At 38.5% G+C, this 19,635-nt stretch overlaps 1 protein-coding gene across 1 annotated transcript in view; it reads right to left on the minus strand.

Annotated features, from left to right (window-relative positions):
* The window catches only part of LOC117531564 (zinc finger protein 345-like), a 37,114-nt gene that overhangs the window by 15,527 nt on the left and 1,952 nt on the right, over positions 1-19,635 (minus strand). Inside the window, exons 2-3 of the mRNA XM_034194685.1 lie at positions 18,799-19,350; positions 18,435-18,687 (exon numbers count right to left, since the gene is read on the minus strand). Of these exons, the coding sequence (XP_034050576.1) occupies positions 18,435-18,687; positions 18,799-19,350 (805 nt within the window). The remainder of the gene's footprint in view (positions 1-18,434; positions 18,688-18,798; positions 19,351-19,635) is intronic.

Raw genomic sequence — 19,635 nt, forward strand, 5'->3', positions numbered from 1 at the left:
ATTCTGTTTGTGAAGTGTGATTCAGCATTTTTTAGATTACTGATTACAAACATTCATCGTGTTGCTCGCTTACACAGTTTGTGACATTCTCAGTGCAAAACTTCAGTTGAGATCCACAAATATGTCAGTCGTTATTCACATTTCCATCCAGTAGATGGCAGTGTTGTTCTGTACATTTTGACAGGCGGGAGGGGCGTGCATTCGAAAACCGACAGAACAGAATTTTCAGTTTTGCAAATGCTTTTGTGCTTGTGGATCATAAAGCACATGTACAAATCGAGTAATATTTGTAAATCACCCTCTGTTCATTTGTAAGTATTAATGAGACAAATTTAAGCCCCTATTAGTAACAACTTCACCTGTTATCACTGAAGCACTCTGTAAACATCGACACGATGGAGTTTGATGTGGAAGAGTTCAGAAATATACGATTGGAATGTTTTGATTACAGTTGCCAATGAAAGACTTGGGAGTTAACTTTTTGTTATAGTCAGAACAAGAAGCTGCACTGACAGAGATCTATCTGGGAAGAGACACATTCTGCATGTTGTCCACAGGTACGCTAGTGGCATGTGAGAGTACGGCGAAACTATGCCACAATGCCAAAATAACAGCGATGTCGCTCCAACCACAGCACCACGCTGACCAGTGAGCTCCAACACTCAAAGACATTGTGAATTCTGCAAAGACAGATTTATTTTGTCCGCAGTTGTTCTGTCCACGCCCCCTCCTGGTACGTTTGTTGAACTGCAGGCATCCTGTTCATGTCATCAAATAATATTAATTTCAGTTACATTTCAAAATACTAAGACAAGCATCAAGCATTGAGTTACATTTTACTGACATGGGCATGAAAAAAATCTCAGAAAACCAATTTTTTAGATATCTGTTTCATTTTTGTGGCATTATGAGCAGAAAATATTGGCTTTCGATGTATAACCTTTCTGTAGTCATGAAAATATGTAATTAAAAAAAGTACTGATATATGGTGAAAATCGCCTGAAACTGCTGGGTTTTTTTAGTTGAAAATTTTGGACAGTGCCACCTACTTTGCCCTGTTATACATGTTCTATTTATATAGCCACATAAAAAGTTTGCATGGAACTCACAAACCATATTTGAAATTTCAAAACTCCAGTTTTTAGATATTCCATTACAATTTGTCTAAGAAAATCATTGCCAAATGACAAACAAGCAAAGTTGAAAATCACAACAAAATTTAGACATTGGAGCCAAAAGCAGAAATTCTAATACTTGTCTACTCCAAATTATTCATGGTAAAATTTTGATATTTCACACAAACATTGTGAACATGATATGTTAATACACAAAATAATCCATGTTTATCTATTGGTAAATACAGCATGCTTATGTCACAAACTAGACAGCCAGCCATATCAGAAGTTGAATGTGTGAAAACAATACTGCCCTGTGTAAAAAAAAAAAAAAAAAATCTCAAAAGATTTTCATCCTACTTCAATGAAAACAATATCTTTCTATTGCCAAATATATGTCAATTAATGAGATTGTATTTAGATTTCTGCATCTCCTGTATTTTTGCGATTATTTATTTATTTTTACAAAGACCTTCACCGTGGTGCTGTTGAGGTATTTTTGAAAACATGGTGTATGTCATGAGAGTTTAGATCTATTTCTGAAACAGATATATCTATCACCAGGAATCCCCCTCCCTTTCTCCCTCCCGTTCTCCCTCTGGCATGGACTGTGTGTCCTGTGGGGAGCGAGGAGCCAAAAGCGGCGTGGGTTTATCGTGTCTTTCCCTTTTAAACTGTGAAGTTTATATGTCCTCAGTACTGATATTAGCAAGTTTCCTGCATGCGCGTTAAGCTAGTGTTCGAGCTCACCTCTCTTCTCAAAGAATTTGGTTAGCAAATTCCCTCATTCTTTTCCCTCATTTAGCTTTCTTTCCCCGTCCTTTTTTTCTCTTCTGTTTTGAAATCCTGACTTTGATTTTTTTTTTTTTTAGGAAAGACATGTCTTATTTCAGCCTAAACACCTCTCCTCATGCTGTCAGATCCCCTTTGGGATGTGTGTGTGTGGCAGCGTGCCACCTGTGCGCCTGGACTAAACCATTGTACAACTGTGCAGGGGTGGAAGGGCCCTCAGAAATCATTCATTCATTCATCTTCTACCGCTTAGTCCAATTAAGGGTCGCGGGGGCTGGAGCCTATCCCAGCAGTCATAGAGCGCGAGGCGGGGTACACCCAGGACAGGACGCCAGTCTGTCGCAGGACCACAAATAGACAAACAAACACAGACACACCCACACACACACCTACGGACAATTTTAAAGATTCCAATCCACCTAACCTGCATGTCTTTGGATGTGGGAGGAAACCGGAGCACCTGGAGGAAACCCACGCAAACATGGGGAGACATGCAACCTCCACACAGAAAGGCCACGGGAATTGAACCCACGACCTTCTCGCTGTGAGGCAACAGTGCTAACCACTAAGCCACCGTGCTGCCTGCCCTCAGAAATCTTTCAATATTATTGTTAGAGCAGAATTATGGTTTGCAACATTTATACATTCATTCTAATTATATTCTTTTACAACACGAATTGTATGGACATTAATAACATGCAACACAAAAATGTATTTAATGCCAGTTTTTTGTGCCCCCCCTCCCCCCATGCTCTGGGCCCTGGGTACATAGCACCCTTTACCCCCCCCCCCCCCCCCCCCACCCCAGTCCGACGCCCCTGAGGGTATGACACAAGATCTAAACTGACTCGAACACAAACCACAGTTAATATGTGTAAAATCTGAACTCACATTAGTGCAGGACCAAAAATAGGTATGAGAAACAACTACCTGTACTGAATTTGAATCATCAACTTAATCTCTCTTTCCTATTTTTCCCTTTAGCCCACACTTGTAAGCCCTGATGGACAATTCAAAGGAAAGTTCTAGTTATTGTGTCTGCCCCTGCTGAAGAAGCAATGGGACAATTTAACATCCTACAAGACCCTTTTCTACTCATGATATTGTTTTCTACAGATATACGAGGTCTATTAGAAAAGTATCCGACCTTATTATTTTTTTCAAAAACCATATGGATTTGAATCACGTGTGATTACATCAGACATGCTTGAACCCTTGTGGGCATGCGAGAGTTTTTTCACGCCTGTCGGTTACGTCATTCGCCTGTGAGCACGCTTTGAGTGAGCAGTGGTCCACCCCATTTTCCTGAGGAAAATGTCTGAACAATTTGGAGCTTTGCTGCATCAAATTTTTCCAGAAACTGTGAGAGACAGCCAGGTGGAAACTATTCAGAAGATTCAGACGGCTTTCAGGGACGATTCTATGGGGATCACACAGATTAAGGAGTGTTACAACCGGTTTAAAGACGGCGCACAATGGCGGAGGGCGCGCCGCGCTCCGAGTGGGGATCGACAGGCTGAAACGACCAGATCATTTCCAAACTGAACGCTGTTTTTTTTTTCTTCAATATTTATTTCATTCATTTAAAAGAAAAACAGAAAAAGCAGAAATGAATATTACAAGACATTGAATGAAAAGGAGCAGAGGGTAGAACAAGTCTTATATTTTCTGCCCCTTTTTACAATACAATCTTTCAATTTTAAGCATCATTATTCAACATTATTTAACAGATTACAATTTTTTGACTTTGTCACATACCACTGACTTATTTCATAATTTTAGCCATTATTTAAAAGATTACATTTTTAACAGGTTACATTTTAAACTTAAAACATTTTAGACATTATTAACAGATTACATTTTAGACTTTACTCACAACCCACTGACTTATTTCATAGTTTCATACTTACTTAATACAACTAGTTTAATATGTTTTTTAAATAATTTAAGCGACCTTGATTCTTTGATTTCTTTGTTGAGGTTGTTCCATAATTTTACACCATTCACTGCAATACTCCGTTCCTTTACTTTGGTTCTAAATCTTGGTTTTTTTAAAGACTTCTATTCCTTTCAAATTATAACTACTTACTCTTTTTTCAAACATATTTTGAATGTTTATTGGTAAGATATTTTTATTAGCTTGGTGCATTGTTTGTAATATTTTCAAATCAACTAAATCATGAAATTTAAGTACCCTATACTTAATGAATAATGGATTAATGGATCTCTAAAACGACTATTGCTAATCATTTTTAATGCTCTTTTCTGCAGAATAAATAATGGTTGTGTATACGTTTTACATGTTGATCCCCAGATTTCTACTCAATAAGTTAAATATGGGACAATCAATGAATTGTACAATGTTAATAAACCATAACTATTTAACAAAAATTTTACTTTATGCAAAACAGCAATGGCTTTCGCTATTTTTCCTTTTATGTAATTTATGTGTGACTTCCATGTAAGATCTTCATCAATCATGATTCCTAAAAATTTCATTTTTTACCCTTTGTATGTCCATTCCATCTATTTTTAATGACACATCATTTTTTCCCACTCTGTCATTAAACAATATGAAATTTGTCTTATTAAGATTTAGTGACAATCTGTTTATATCAAACCAATGTTTAACTTTTTCCAACTCTGTATTTATCACTTGTACTACTTCCTGTATATCTGATCCAGAGTAAAATAATGTTGTATCATCAGCAAATAATATGCTGCCAAGTACTTTAGATACATTCACAAAGTCATTGATATACAAAATAAACAGTTTGGGTCCAAGTATCGACCCTTGCGGTACTCCATAAATAATGTTACACAATTCTGATTTAGTATTATTTATCTGAACAAACTGTTTTCTATTTTCTAAGTAACTTTTTACCCACTGATGTGCAATACCTCTAATTCCATATTGTGGTAACTTATGAAGCAATCTTGAATGGTCGATAACATCAAAAGCTTTTTTCAGGTCGATAAAAATACCTACAAAATAATCCTTATTATCTATTGTTGTTGATATTTTCTCTGTTAATTCCATAACTGCCATAGCTGTTGAATGTTTTGTTCTGAATCCATACTGAGCATTATTTAAAATATGATGTTTCTCAATGAATTTGTCCAACCTTGTCACAAAAACTTTTTCCATAATTTTAGAAAACTGTGGAAGCAATGACACTGGCCTGTAATTTGAAAAATTATGTTTGTCTCCATTTTTATATAATGGGACTACCTTGGCAATTTTCATTTTGTCTGGGAAAATTCCTGTTGACAGACACAGACTACAAATGTAAGTGAATGGTTCAATAACAGTTTCTATTATACTTTTTACAGTCATCATGTCTTAATCTTCATAGTCAGTTGATCTTTTGCATACACAGTTTTTTACAATATTTCTTATTTCATCTTTTTCCACATCATCAAGGAAAATACTATTGACCGTATTTACAAGTGTATTTAATTTATCTTCTACTATTAGTTTATTTCCCACCAGACTTGATCCCACATTTGAAAAATAATCATTAAACTCATTTGCAACTTCTTTTATGTCATATATCTCTTTATTTTCCTTGACAAAGTAATTTAGAAAAGTTGATTTCGCTCCATCACTTTCAATCACACTATTTATAATTCCCCATTTTGCATTTATATTATCTTTACTCTTATTTAATTGTTCACTATAATGATCTTTTTTTTGTTTCCTAATTATTGTCAATAGTGTATTTTTATATTTTTTGTGTCTGTGTTTTGTTTCCTTTGTTTGCATTTTTAAAAAGCACCTATATAAATAGTTTTTCTTTACACAAGTATTTTTTATTCCCTTAGTCAGCCATGGTTTATTTACTCCTTTCTTCCTAATTTTTCTTAATTTACAGTTTTTATTATATGATTTCATCAGTATTTTCATAAATGAATTATATGCTACATTAACGTCGCCGACATAAACTTCTTCCCAATGTTGATTTTTAAGGTCATAATTTAATGCCTCTAAGGCTTTTACTGACTTATCTCTTTTAAAATGTATAACAATTTTTTTCTTGTACCAATTTTTGTATTTAAATATTGAAAAAACTGGTAAATGATCACTAATTTGATCCGGGACATCATCTGACTACTACAGAAATGGCAGAAAAGGTGGACATAGCACTTTTTCGGCACATTCCACTGTTACAGGAGTTTTTGTCATGGAAAGAGGAGCGGAGGAATTCACCACGGAGCCGCTAAAGGCGCGGGACAAAAGCACCTCTGTGTTGGTCTCACAGGATATGTTATAACATGCCCAGCTCTTGCACCATTCGGAAGATTCAGACGGCTTTTGGTGGCTTTTCAGTCGTGTGACTATCTGAGAAATTGTGGACGAGCTGGACATGCCACAACATGTCCACTGAGTCTTCATCACGGCGTTGTTTTTTGTCCCGCGCCATTAGTGGCTCCGTCCCGACATGCGAATTCCTCCGCACGTCTTTTCATGACAAAAACTCCCGTAACAGTGGAATGTGCCGAAAAAGTGGTATATCCACCTCTTCTGCCATTTCTGTAGTAGTCAGACGACGCCCCGGATCAACACAGCGTTCAGTTTGGAAATGATCTGATCGTTTCAGCCTGACGATCGCCGCTCGGAGCGCGGCGCGCCCTCCGCCATTGTGCACCGTCTTTAAACCGGTTATAACACTCCTTAATCTGTGTGATCCCCATAGACTCGCCCCTGAAAGCCGTCTGAATCTTCCGAATGGTTTCCACCTGGCTGTCTCTCACAGTTTCTGGAAAATTTGATGCAGCAAAGCTCCACATCGTTCAGACATTTTCCTCACAATAAACATCCGACGAGGGGGCTGGACCACTTCTCACTCAAAGCGTGCTCACAGGCGAATGACGCAACCGACAGGCGTGAAAAAACTCACGCATGCGCACGAAAGTTCAAGCTTGGCTGATGCAAGCGCACATGATTCAAATCCATATAGTTTTTGCAAAAAATAAAGAGGACCGATAGTTTTCTAACAGACCTCGTATATATATATATATATATATATATATATATATATATATATATATATATATATATATATATATAAATTAAATTCTATTTATTCGATATCCTGTAATTTATCATTATTTGTACAGTTTGCTATTACATGTACTGTATATATTTACCAACAGTTATGGCACATAATGGCATCTTACCCCAAATATAATGTTTTATTTTTTTTTTTATTGCAGTCAAAAAGATTTGGGTTTCAGATGATGTTGGAAAAGTGGAAGCTGTTGTTGGCCCTTATAGTTTGTATGACACATCCTTTGGAACTCTTCAGGGGTCACACTGGCTGACTGATGACGTAAGACGCTATTCATTTATTCATTCAAGTCTGAATGAATAAATGAATTACTTTATACTTCTTTGCGTCCAACATTTGAGTGATATACAGTACAGGCCAAAGGTTTGGACACACCTTCTCATTCAATGCGTTTTCTTTATTTTCATGACTATTTAGTACATTGTAGATTCTCACTGAAGGCATCAAAACTATGAATGAACACGTGGAGTTATGTACTTAGCAAAAAAAAAAAGGTGAAATAACTGAAAACATGTTTTATATTCTAGTTTCTTCAAAATAGCCACCCTCTGCTCTGATTACTGCTTTGCACACTCTCGGCATTCTCTCAATGAGCTTCAAGAAGTAGTCACCTGAAATGGTTTTCCAACAGTCTTGAAGGAGTTCCCAGAGGTGTTTAGCACTTGTTGGCCCCTTTGCCTTCACTCTGCGGTCCAGCTCACCCCAAACCATCTCGATTGGGTTCAGGTCCGGTGACTATGGAGGCCAGGTCATCTGCCGCAGCACTCCATCATTCTCCTTTCATTCATAGTTTTGATGCCTTCAGTGAGAATCTACAATGTACTAAATAGTCATGAAAATAAAGAAAACGCATTGAATGAGAAGGTGTGCCCAAACGTTTGGCCTGTACTGTATGCTTTTTTAAACAGATCCCTGTATATCATCTGAATGCTGTGGTAGTATACATTCTGTTTATTCATGGCCGTTTCCAGGCACTCAGAAGGGTAATTTTGAAACTTTTTGATCCAGTAATACACAGTATAACATTGCCTAAGTATGTATATCCTTAATTAATTTGTTATCACATGAATCCCTCAGATGAAATTGCCACCATATGAAAAATGGATTTGCCCTCTGAATGTCGGCTCCCACTGGATTTTATTGGTATGTAGCCTCTGTCATCACAATCACATCAGAAATAAACATTTCAATCAGCTGCTGATATTTCAGTCCTTGTTCTTGATGTTTTAATATAAATACATTTTAGACACATCAAACAAATTGTGCTGATTGATCCTCTTGCAAATGAGGCCATTTATGAGTACAAGATTCTGCAAAATTGGATGTGAAGTTTTTTATAATCTTTCTTTGATTGACCTCAGCCTGTTTTTTACATGAAAAGAATTTGCCTCATCCTTTTGTTGCTGTTTTAACAACCATTAGGAATTTTTTGAGAAGGGCTGGCTGTGGTGATATAGACAGGTGGGCTGTCAGAATGCTGGAGCACAAGAAACAGCAGGATGGAAGCAGTTGTGGGATTTTAGTGTTCATGGTAATCATCTTCTGTATGTTTTTTTTTTTTAACTTTATGTTTATTTAAGTTTTAGTTTTTTTTTCCCAAACATAAAAAAAACACAAATTATAATTAAACAACATATCAGACCGACCCAACCAAAAATGAGATACATTCAGAATTGACGATTTTGAAAGCCACATTGGATTACATCTTCTCTATGTAGTATATATATGTATTTAAACAACTGCTTACATCAAGAATAAATATATGATGTCCATTTTTCCCAAAACAATTTCCCTTTGTCCGAAGATTGTCTCAAAGAAAAAGTTATTTGTTCCATCTCGTATATTTCGTTAACAATGTTTGTCCATTCTGTAAGAGTGGGGGGTTCTTTTTGTAACCATTTTCAGGTTATTGCTTTTTTGCTGGCTGCCTGTAATATTTGAAGGAGGTAACGGTCCTTTTTTCTCATCTCGGTAGGTATATTTCCTAAATAAAATACACTGAAACTTTCATGCATTTGAAGTCTGGTTACAGTCTTGTTTTAATTATATCTGACCAGTAGGTGGCAATTTTGGGGCATTTCCAAAATATGTGATAATGTCCAGCTGATGACTGTCCACATTTCCTCCAACAGTTGCCCTGTGTATGGCCTTTGGTCTGATGTTCTTTGGTTTTAGGTGTTGTAAAGTATCCCACTGTATTCTTCCACATAAATTCTCTCCACAAATCTGAACTTGCGGTTGTCGTGATAGTTTTACATATATTTAACCAATCATCTTCTGTTAAATTGATTCCGGCTTCTTTTTCCCATTTCTGTTTTATATATATAGTTGAATTTGCTCGTCTTATTTGCAGAACAGAATATGTGGAAGAAACATGTTTTTTTGTAAGTTTCCCTTTGCATACATCCAAAATAAGCCCAACCAATTCATCAGTTTCTTGTTTTGTATTTTTGATGTTGTCATTGGAGTGATGTCTCAACTGAAGATACCTGTAGAAGTCATCCTTCTCCAAGGCATAATCAATTACCAGTTGTTGAAAGCTTTTTATGTTGCCATCTGATATTTTCCAATACGCAGTTATTCCTTTGTTACACTAGTATTGAAATTTGCTATCAATTTTGGAGGGAGTAAATTGTGTATCATAAGCAGGCCAGCACAAAATTCGTGCAGCTTTTTCAAAGGTCTCTTTTCTAAATTCTTTAAATCAAATACTTAATGGTGTTCTTATGTAAACATTTACACTGTTTAAGAGTGTTTTCATTTTCTGTTTGTCTCACAAAATAGAGGGAAGAGGAACGCCAATCTCTGCTTGATCAATTCCTTTCCATTTGGGATCCTCAGTTGAGTCACACCACAAGACCAAAACTCTAAGCTGTGCAGCTTCATAGTAACTTTCAAGACAAGGGAGAGCCATTCCTCCTTCACTCTTACTTAACTGCATGGTTTCGTATTTTATTCGTGGACGTTGTTTACTCCAAATGAAATTAGAAATCACTCTGTTCCATTCAACAAATTGCCTGGAGGACACTTCGATTGGTAATGCCAGGAATAAATATAGTAATTTAGGTAATATGGTCAATTTTATCATTTCAATTCTGTGATACATGTTCATAGGGAGGAGCAATCATCTCTTTAAGTCTGCTTTAATACTATTTGTCAGGGGGTCATAGTTATATTTAGAAAGATCGTTTGAGTCCTTGGATATTTGGACCCCTAGGTATTTAATTATACAGTTGCTCCAATTACATTGTAAGCATTTTAGGACATTTTTACTTGGTTTATAATTGTAAGTAAGGATTTGAGTTTTGTGGAAATTCTGTATGTTTCTTGAGACCATTTTTGTACTAGGCTGGAGTGATATCTAAATATGCAGAATGCCTCTTTTGCAGTTTGCCGAAGCCTCAGCAAAGGGCATCTGTTGAACAACGAAACCCACCAGCAAGCTATTGCAGAGAGGTGTACCAGGACAACTAAGTTCTACAACAGGTATAAAGTTTATTAGAGTCTCAACCAGGAATAAACCCACCTTGTCTACGCTAAGTGTAAATCAGGTTAAAATATAAATATAAAATTATTCACAGACGAGGACATCCCTACTTTTCTGACCTAATGCAGTTTTGTCAAATTGTGCCTCCCGACGCGTAAATCGACAGTTCCACGCCCCGACAATATTGTGCTGTAAATACAGTGTGCACATTCAAATTTTAACTTTTTAAAATTAGGAAGACACTTATTGCTGTTGTATTTTCATGTAAAGACAAAACGTATGCACGTTTCCTTCTGTGGGGGAGTTTAACTCTGTGTGTGAATGTTCTGTCGAGTTGAGGGGTCAAGTTGTGCGCCCCGACAATATTGTGCTGTAAATACAGTGTGCACATGCAAATTTTAAGTTTTTAAAGTTGAAAAGACAGGTATTGCTGTTGTATTTTCATTCCTCGGTCACTCGGTTGGGGAGTTCAAGAGAGGCACCATCATCCCAGCGGGGGGAAGTGTGAAAGTCTGGGTAGAGAACTGCGCATGCACAGTTGCGTGGAGGGCAGGCTTTTCAGTAGGAATGACATCTCATCGGGACACTGGCCTGGGCTCTGCTTTCTCAGGGTGAGGGCTGCTTTGTGTCCCTAGGGTGAATAAAAAGTCTTCCTCTTATGGTGCACCTGTTTTGTGATCTTGATCTTCCTGCATCAATAAAACAGACAGATTCTGTGGAGATTTTCATGTCTGGACTTGAGATTCATCTATTTTCCATCTCGTATGGCTAGCACACTGGCATAGTACTATGCCACCTCTCCTTTTTTAAGTCATTTTGTTAGCAACAGAACAGGTCTCTGCCTCAACCTTATCTAAATTTGGGGTCTTTGAGTGAAGCTTAGGACTAGCATCTCGTGATCATCTTAGTAATTTCTCTGTTTTCCTGCTGATTTACTGCTGAGGAATTTTACCTTCTGTGTTTTTTTTTCCCCTTCCCCGCTGACTGATTCTGCTCTTTTTCTCTCACTCCGAGGTACGAACAACAGCTGGAACCGAACTGAAGGACCCAACAAACTGTAAGCTGGAAGATCTAACGCAGGCAGTGCATGCTGCAGTCTGTGTTTCACAGGTCCGCTGATGATGTGAAGAATGCTGGATGGCCCATGCCTGTGGTGCTGGTGCCTGTGTGGACTATTTATCATCCACATAAAATCCTTAGAAGATTGCCTTGCATCAGTGAAAAGCTTCTTACTTTTAACTGATAAGACTGAAATGATGGTTCTTGGTCCAGTGAGACATTGGTATCAGTTTGACCAGGTAACGCTTAGTCTAGGCTCATGTGTCATACATTACACAATGACAAAGTGAGGAACCTTGGGGTAATTTTTGATCTTACATTGTCCTTTGACCTCCACATTAGAGATATTATGAGGACTGCATCTTTCAACTGTGTCATATAGTGAAGATTCGTCCCATCCTGTCTGTGGCTGATGCTGAGACCCTGATTCATGCATTTGTCTCTTCTAGATTGGATTACTGCGATGTTCTGTTTTACCACAGTCCAGCATTAAGTCCAGTCTGTTCTGCGGAACGATCCCCTGCCGTATGTCATAAGTTCAGACTTAAGACACACTTATTTTTCCCTTTTGTATGGCTAGCATACTGGCATAATATGTTTTTATGCTTTTTACTCTTAAATTCATTTTATTAGTAAACGGAGCGTGCCGCGGCCTCAACTTTACCTAAATTCAGGGTCTTTTAGTGAAGCTTAGGGCTCGTGGCCGGCGATCACCTTAGTATTTCTTCTGTTTTTCTTGTTGCTTAATGCTGACAAATTACTGTATTTGTTGTCTTTCTGATGCCTGATTGTTTTGTTTTTTTTCTCTCTCTGAGGTGCAGCTCCATCCAGAGATGGGAGTGTTGTCAACTTATGCAATCCTCCTGTCCTGCACATCAGCAAAATTTCTTGTGAATTTGTGTTGTAAATTGTGTATGCAGCATGGCCCAAGCAGAGGGTCACTCTGAGTCTGGTCTGCTTGAGGTTTCTTCCTCAAATCATGAGAGGGAGTTTTTCCTTACCACTGTCGCCTGTGTGCTTGTTCTTGGGGTTGGTAAAGTTAGACCTTGTGTGAAGCGCCTTGAGGCAGCTTTGTTGTGATTTGGTGCTATATAAATGAAATAAAGAAAATGCTCCAAGTTCAAGACATATTCAGTGACTGGAAATGTTCGTGTCCATCCCCTGACCTATCTGAAGAAAACTGGCAATAAAACTGATTATTTACAGGTATTAATACCAAAGCATTCCAGTACTTACGCAACTCATCTTTATATTTGTACTTACTTTATATCAAGTTGCAAAAATGTGCTCTCAGTTTGAGCTTAAGGAAGGTAATTGTAGAAAATTTTATTTTGTGTACTTTTTTTGGATTACAAATAGCACAAATAAATTAATGTATGACATACTGTGCGTTCAAATACTTTTGAAGGGCTCTGTAAATCCTATGTATTTTGAGTGTCTGGAAATGAAAAACAATTAATGAACACACAAATGAAATGAATCCCGTATATTTATGTGTATGTGACAAAATATATTTAGGAAATACATAACACAGCCTACATTAACTAGGTCATTCATAGATAAATTCTTATTTGGCCTTGTTTATGCTGAGTACATTTCCTATAATTTAATTAATTTAATTAGCTTATAATGCACCAAATCACAGCAAAAGCCATCTCAAGGCACCTTACATAAAACAAGTCAACAAAAAATTGAATAAATAATTAAAAAATTAAAAAATTCAAATACATAAATAAAAACAGAAGTAAAAAAATAAAACAAATAAAGATAAAAACTATCCATAAGAAAGAGAATAAAAATAGGTTTTGAGTCTATAGCATATAATATATAGGACTACAACGTAAGGAGTTCTTATATTAAGTTGCCTGTAAAAATAAGCCACCCCAAGTTACGAGGAGGTAAGTTTTATTTGAACTGTATTCAGTGTATTTACACTTATAGTGAGTGCATTTCCTGTATTTTTTCATTAGGACAATTAATGTATATGTATATTTAACCTGTACAAATAAGCTACTCCCACATTATATTTATCTTTATTGAGTATGTATTTTATATGACTTTAGGAGCCTTCATTTATTAAATAATTTTCATGTGTCCCATCGAAATGAGTTCTACTGCACTTTAACAACTCACATGTCGAGTTTAGCAAAAAAAAAAAAAAAAAAAAAAAAAATTTTAATTGTAAGTAAAATCACCAGTGTTAAACTAACACTACCAGTGAACATATGGTCCCATTGTGGCCAGAGTAGGACCATATGTACATTGGCAGTGTTAATTTAACACTGATGATTTTACTGTGAGGATATACATTTTTTTCTGTCAAGATTATCTTGGCCATTGGAATTGAGATTAATGATAATATCAGAATAATAAACACTGTACAAGTTTTAAAAGGCTTTAAAATGCTGGAATCCCAACAGTACATTTTAATGGAAGCTAAAACTAATATTGCACAGTTTTTTCCACATTAACAATAATATTGTACAGTTTTTCCACATTAACAATAATATCACAATAATTAATAAACACTGTACAAGTTTAAAAGGGCTATAAAATGCTGGATTGACAACAGTACATTTTATTGGAGGCTAAAACTAATATTTTTATTGTACAGTTTGTCCACATTAATAATATCACAATAATTAATAAACACTGTAGAAGTTTAAAAGGGCTATAAAATGCTGGATGGACAACAGTACATTTTATTGGAGGCGAAAACTAATATTTTTATTGTCCAGTTTTTCCACATTAATAATATCACAATAATTAATAAACACTGTACAAGTTTAAAAGGGCTATAAAATGCTGGATGGACAACAGTACATTTTATTGGAGGCGAAAACTAATTTTTATTGTACAGTTTTTCCACATTAACAATAGTATTACAATAATTAAACATTGTTTGTTGTGTGGGCCGCTGAAGAGGAGGTACTGCTGGCCCACCACCACCAGATGGTGCCCTGCTTGAAGTGCGGGCTTCAAGCACGAGAGGGCGTCGGAGCAACAGAGAGTGACAGCTGTCACTCATCACCAGCACCAGCTGTCACTCATCATCCACATCACCATAAAAGCCGGACTGCAACTCCACCTCCCCGCCGAGAAATCAGCAACCAAGAGGTAATCTGTCTCTATTGAAATTTCTCTGCTAAACTACCACTGAACTCTTCTTTGCAGCCATTTGCCCTGTAGTGTCCTTATCGGAGCTGGCGTAAAGGCGTGACTGCGACGACTTCGCATCATGCTCCATCTCAGATAAGTGGTTAAACAGGAGCTGCACGAGTGTGTGATTGGAGGTGGAGGTGCTCCCTCCATAAAAGAACATTAACTGTGAGTGGACTACTGAGTGTGCGGACTCACACTCACCTGGACTTTCTCTATTCTCTGCCAGCAGTACCAGGGTCGACAGCCGAAGGCAGAGGCCACCTGGGGACTCAGGACTTGGCGGCTCCGGTGTTCTTCAGGCCCGTTGGTGGTGGAAGCTGTGTGGGAATCAGCTCTTCTCTCGCCAGAGGTCTTCTATCTTCGAGCCTGCCCACACGTCACCTGGTGTATTATTGGCAATCCATATTTCTGTCTGTATTCCGTTGTGTGTTTTCACAACATTAAATTGTTACTCGTTGGCTTATCCATTGTCCGTTCCTTAGCGCCCCCTGTTGTGGGTCTGTGTCACGACACCATCCCAACATTGTTCATGTTTAAAAGGGCTTTTAAATGCTGGATTGACAACAGTGCATTTTATTGGACGCACTGTTCACAGTACTCTGAATGGGCAGCAGGTGGCGCTGCTCTGTTGGTGACTCGGACTTTGCTGCTGCTTAATGCTTTGTTTGTTTCAGGCCACATTTTTGCTGTGTTGTGTTGTGATTGTAATTAAAATTTGCAATATTTGTTGGCAACCTTGGCAACCTTTGTAGAAGGACTGTTCCTTGTGCTAATTATTTGGATAGTGATTTTAACCTGCCAAACAATTTGTCACGTTGAGCAGAGATGCTCTGCTGTCCTTCTACAACATGGACTTTACTCCAATCAATCAATCAATCAACTTTTTTTTTATATAGCGCCAAATCACAACAAACAGTTGCCCCAAGGCGCTCTATATTGTAAGGCAAGGCCATACAATAATTCTGAAAAACCCCAACGGTCAAAACGACCCCCTATGAGCAAGCACTTGGCTACAGTGGGAAGGAAAAACTCCCTTTTAACAGGAAGAAACCTCCAGCAGAACCAGGCTCAGGGAGGGGCAGTCTTCTGCTGAGACTGGTTGGGGCTGAGGGAAAGAACCAGGAAAAAGACATGCTGTGGAGGGGGGCAGAGATCGATCACTAATGATTAAATGCAGAGTGATGCATACGGAGCAAAAAGAGAAAGAAACAGTGCATCATGGGAACCCCCCCCACAGTCTACGTCTAAAGCAGCATAACCAAGGGATGGTCCAGGGTCACCTGATCCAGCCCTAACTATAAGCCTTAGCGAAAAGGAAAGTTTTAAGCCTAATCTTAAAAGTAGAGAGGGTATCTGTCTCCCTGATCTGAATTGGGAGCTGGTTCCACAGGAGAGGAGCCTGAAAGCTGAAGGCTCTGCCTCCCATTCTACTCTTACAAACCCTAGGAACTACAAGTAAGCCTGCAGTCTGAGAGCGAAGTACTACGAGGTCCCTAAGATAAGATGGGACCTGATTATTCAAAACCTTATAAGTAAGAAGAAGAATTTTAAATTCTATTCTAGAATTAACAGGAAGCCAATGAAGAGAGGCCAACACGGGTGAGATATGCTCTCTCCTGCTAGTCCCCGTCAGTACTCTAGCTGCAGCATTCTGAACCAACTGAAGGCTTTTTAGGGAACTTTTAGGACAACCTGATAATAATGAATTACAATAGTCCAGCCTAGAGGAAATAAATGCGCTCCACCTGGTGATCTCCCCGATGCGATGAAGGTTCAGTCGGCACAAGCCAGATGAAGGAAGAGGGGGGATTGGGCAGCATCTCTGCCGCAAAGGAAATAGACCACCTCTACCTGGTATGTTACTCACCAACGTAAAGTCGTTGAGAAACAAAATAGTCTTGTCTTCACCTGAATACCAAGGTATGTTATGAGTACAGGGCATCGAGCATGATGGTATTCACTGAGACTTAGCTCCATCAGGATATTCCAGACTCGCTCGTTGAGCTTGATGGTTTTTCTCTCATCCGGTCCGATAGAACTGAACTGTCAAAGAAAGAGCCGAGGGGGTGTGTCTATGTATTCATGAATGACAGCTGGTGCAGGAACTACACCGTGCGTGAGACTGTGTACTGCTGATGTGGAACTGTTATGCATGTCACCAAGACCCTTTTATCTGCAGAGCGAGTTTGGGAATATTGACATGTGTGCAGTGTATGTTCCCCCAGGAGCTAACGCGGCCAGAGTCGTGAGCAAAATTGTGGACTGTGTTCATCAGCAATTGCAACGGCCCGCTGGAGGTCCCTTTTTTATTCCTGGGGATTTTAACCATTGTAAATTAGAACTATTTTAACTCGGCTTTGAACAATATGCAAATGTGCTTACATTGCAAACCACCTTTGTCAAATTCTGACCATAATACAGTCCATCTTAGTCCAATTTACAAAACTGCTTTAAAAAGGAATAATCCTCAAATGAAATGGGTGACTATATGGGCTAGTGATAGTATAGAGACACTTAAAGGACCCTCCTTTGTACAGACTGGGATCTTTTCCATCAGATGGAAATGGAGGTGGCCGCAGAGACAATAACTGATTATAACTGAAGGACATGCTGACCTGACGTTTTACATGCCTCTGGACGCTGAAGCAGTCTAACTTTTCAGCACACATTTTCAACAACAATTCAGTTCATTTTTTGGAAAATCTGTGCTCAACGAACACAGAATTTGAACTCGAGACTTGGGCGGAAATTTGCCGCTACCCACAGTGAGAACACTGCTGAAGACAGCTCTCTCAAACAGCCAAGCTTAAACACCCCCCCCCCCCCATAGAAAACAAAGCAGAGAGCAAACAACAGCAGTTGAGAGGATTCACAGTGGCTCCTCACGCATCGGCAAACGTCGCGGGCCGGCGGTTATAATTAACCTCAAAATGTGGGCAATTAAGGAGATTTGTGAAAGAGACATGATGTGCGTCAGTAACTACAGAGGATATGGGCAGATTGAGAGTGTAGAGATGATGTGTGAGGTTAGTAGATCTAAAGAACATTGAGCACAAAAAAAATGGGACCTCCAAGCTTAGTTTATAGATTGAAGCATTTTCTTCAATTCCCAAGTATTTGTATGTGGACTCCTCATCCAAATCTTCAGTGCAGCTCCCTAGAGCTCTGTCTTTTTTTTTTAAATTTCTCTTCGATTTCTTTTTTACAGAGTGCAATGGGCCCCAGACCTGGGGTCTACAGTTGTATGAATTATCATGTGTCTGTTCAGGTTGCTCTTTTGTCGAAATCTTCGACCACATGCAGAACAGCCAAATGGTTTTTGTCCTGTATGAACTATCATGTGATTTTTCAAGTCGCCCTTTCGTCCAAATCTTTGACCACATTCAGAACAGACAAATGCTTTTTGTCCTGTATGAACTATCATGTGTTTTTTCAAGTCATCCTTTCGTCCAAATCTTCGATCACATTCAGAACAGACAAATGTTTTTTGTCCTGTATGAATTATCATGTGTATTGTAAGAGTGCTCCTTTTTCCAAATCTTTGACCACACTCAGAACAGACAAATGCTTTTTGCCCCGTATGAATTATCATGTGTCTGTGCAGAGTGCTCTTTAGCCCAAATCTATGACCACACTCAGAACAGACAAATGCTTTTTGCCCCGTATGAATTATCATGTGGTTGTTCAAAGTGCTCTTTCGGCCAAATCTTTGACCACACTCAGAACAGACAAATGCTTTTTGTCCTGTATGAATTATCATGTGTGTTTTCAGGTAGCTCTTTAGCCCAAATCTTTGACCACATTCAGAACAGACAAATGCTTTTTGCCCCGTATGAATTATCATGTGGTTATTCAGAGTGCTCTTTCGCCCAAATCTTTGACCACACTCAGAACAGACAAATGCTTTTTGTCCTGTATGAATTATCATGTGTCTATTCAGAGTGCTCTTTAGCCCAAATCTTCGACCACACTCAAAACAGACAAATGGTTTTTGTCCTGTCTGAATTCTAGTGTGTTTGTTCAGAGTGCCCTTCTGTTTCTGTCTTTTACTCCCATCAGAACAGCTAAATGGTTTTCTTCTTGCTTGCCTCTCCATTTGCTGCTCTGAGTTGTTCATGTGACCAGATGCTTTTCCATATTTAGAGCAATTAGGTTGTTTCTCATCAGTGTTGCCTGAATCAACAATATTGGTATTTTTTTGACAGTTAAAACATGAAACAAGTTCTCTGGCCTGTTCCCAGTCAAAACTATCATCAGTGTCACTTCCAGAACTGTCTGAACTCCTACCACTGGTATGTGGTTGTAAATGACTGTTTGGACCTGAGTTGCTGGCTGGTTGTGGTCCTCCATCGTCCTCTCCATCAGCTTCTGCTGTCAGTGTTCTGTGTACAGATGAGCTGCTGCCTACAGGCTCAGCCTCTGTGCTCTCATCACTTCGGCTTTGATGAAGCTGTGATGACTCTGGTTTTTCATTGTTATTTTCACTCTTCACAGGGACGGCAGTGAAACCAAACTTGGTGAGATCTGCCTCCTCCAGCTGCTGAAGCTGCTCTCCTTGCTGACTTATCCACAGCTTCTCTTCTTCTTTAATGTCCTCCTGGTCAACACTCAGATTCCATTCCTGGTGTTCAGGGAGAGTTTCTTCTTTAATCAACAACAACGGCTGCATGTCTGTGAAGAAATAAATTAACAATAAATGTTCGAATAACACTCACTAATTCTACTATTCTGGATCATTAGATAATGTCGTTGCATGCAGACTGAGATGTTATGCACACACGAGGCGCTCCGAGTCTTTTTCTTGCAGTGCAAAGCAGCTTGTTAACAACACAGACTGGATTGATCAGCCACAATAACTGATTATAGCCAGTGCTAGAACCTGGCACCAAAGTCCCGTGTGACAAATGGAGTTTTCTTCAACCAGGACAGAAGGAATTCAATTATTTTC

The sequence above is a fragment of the Thalassophryne amazonica genome, chromosome 18, assembly GCF_902500255.1.
Source record: "Thalassophryne amazonica chromosome 18, fThaAma1.1, whole genome shotgun sequence".
NCBI lineage: Eukaryota > Metazoa > Chordata > Actinopteri > Batrachoidiformes > Batrachoididae > Thalassophryne > Thalassophryne amazonica.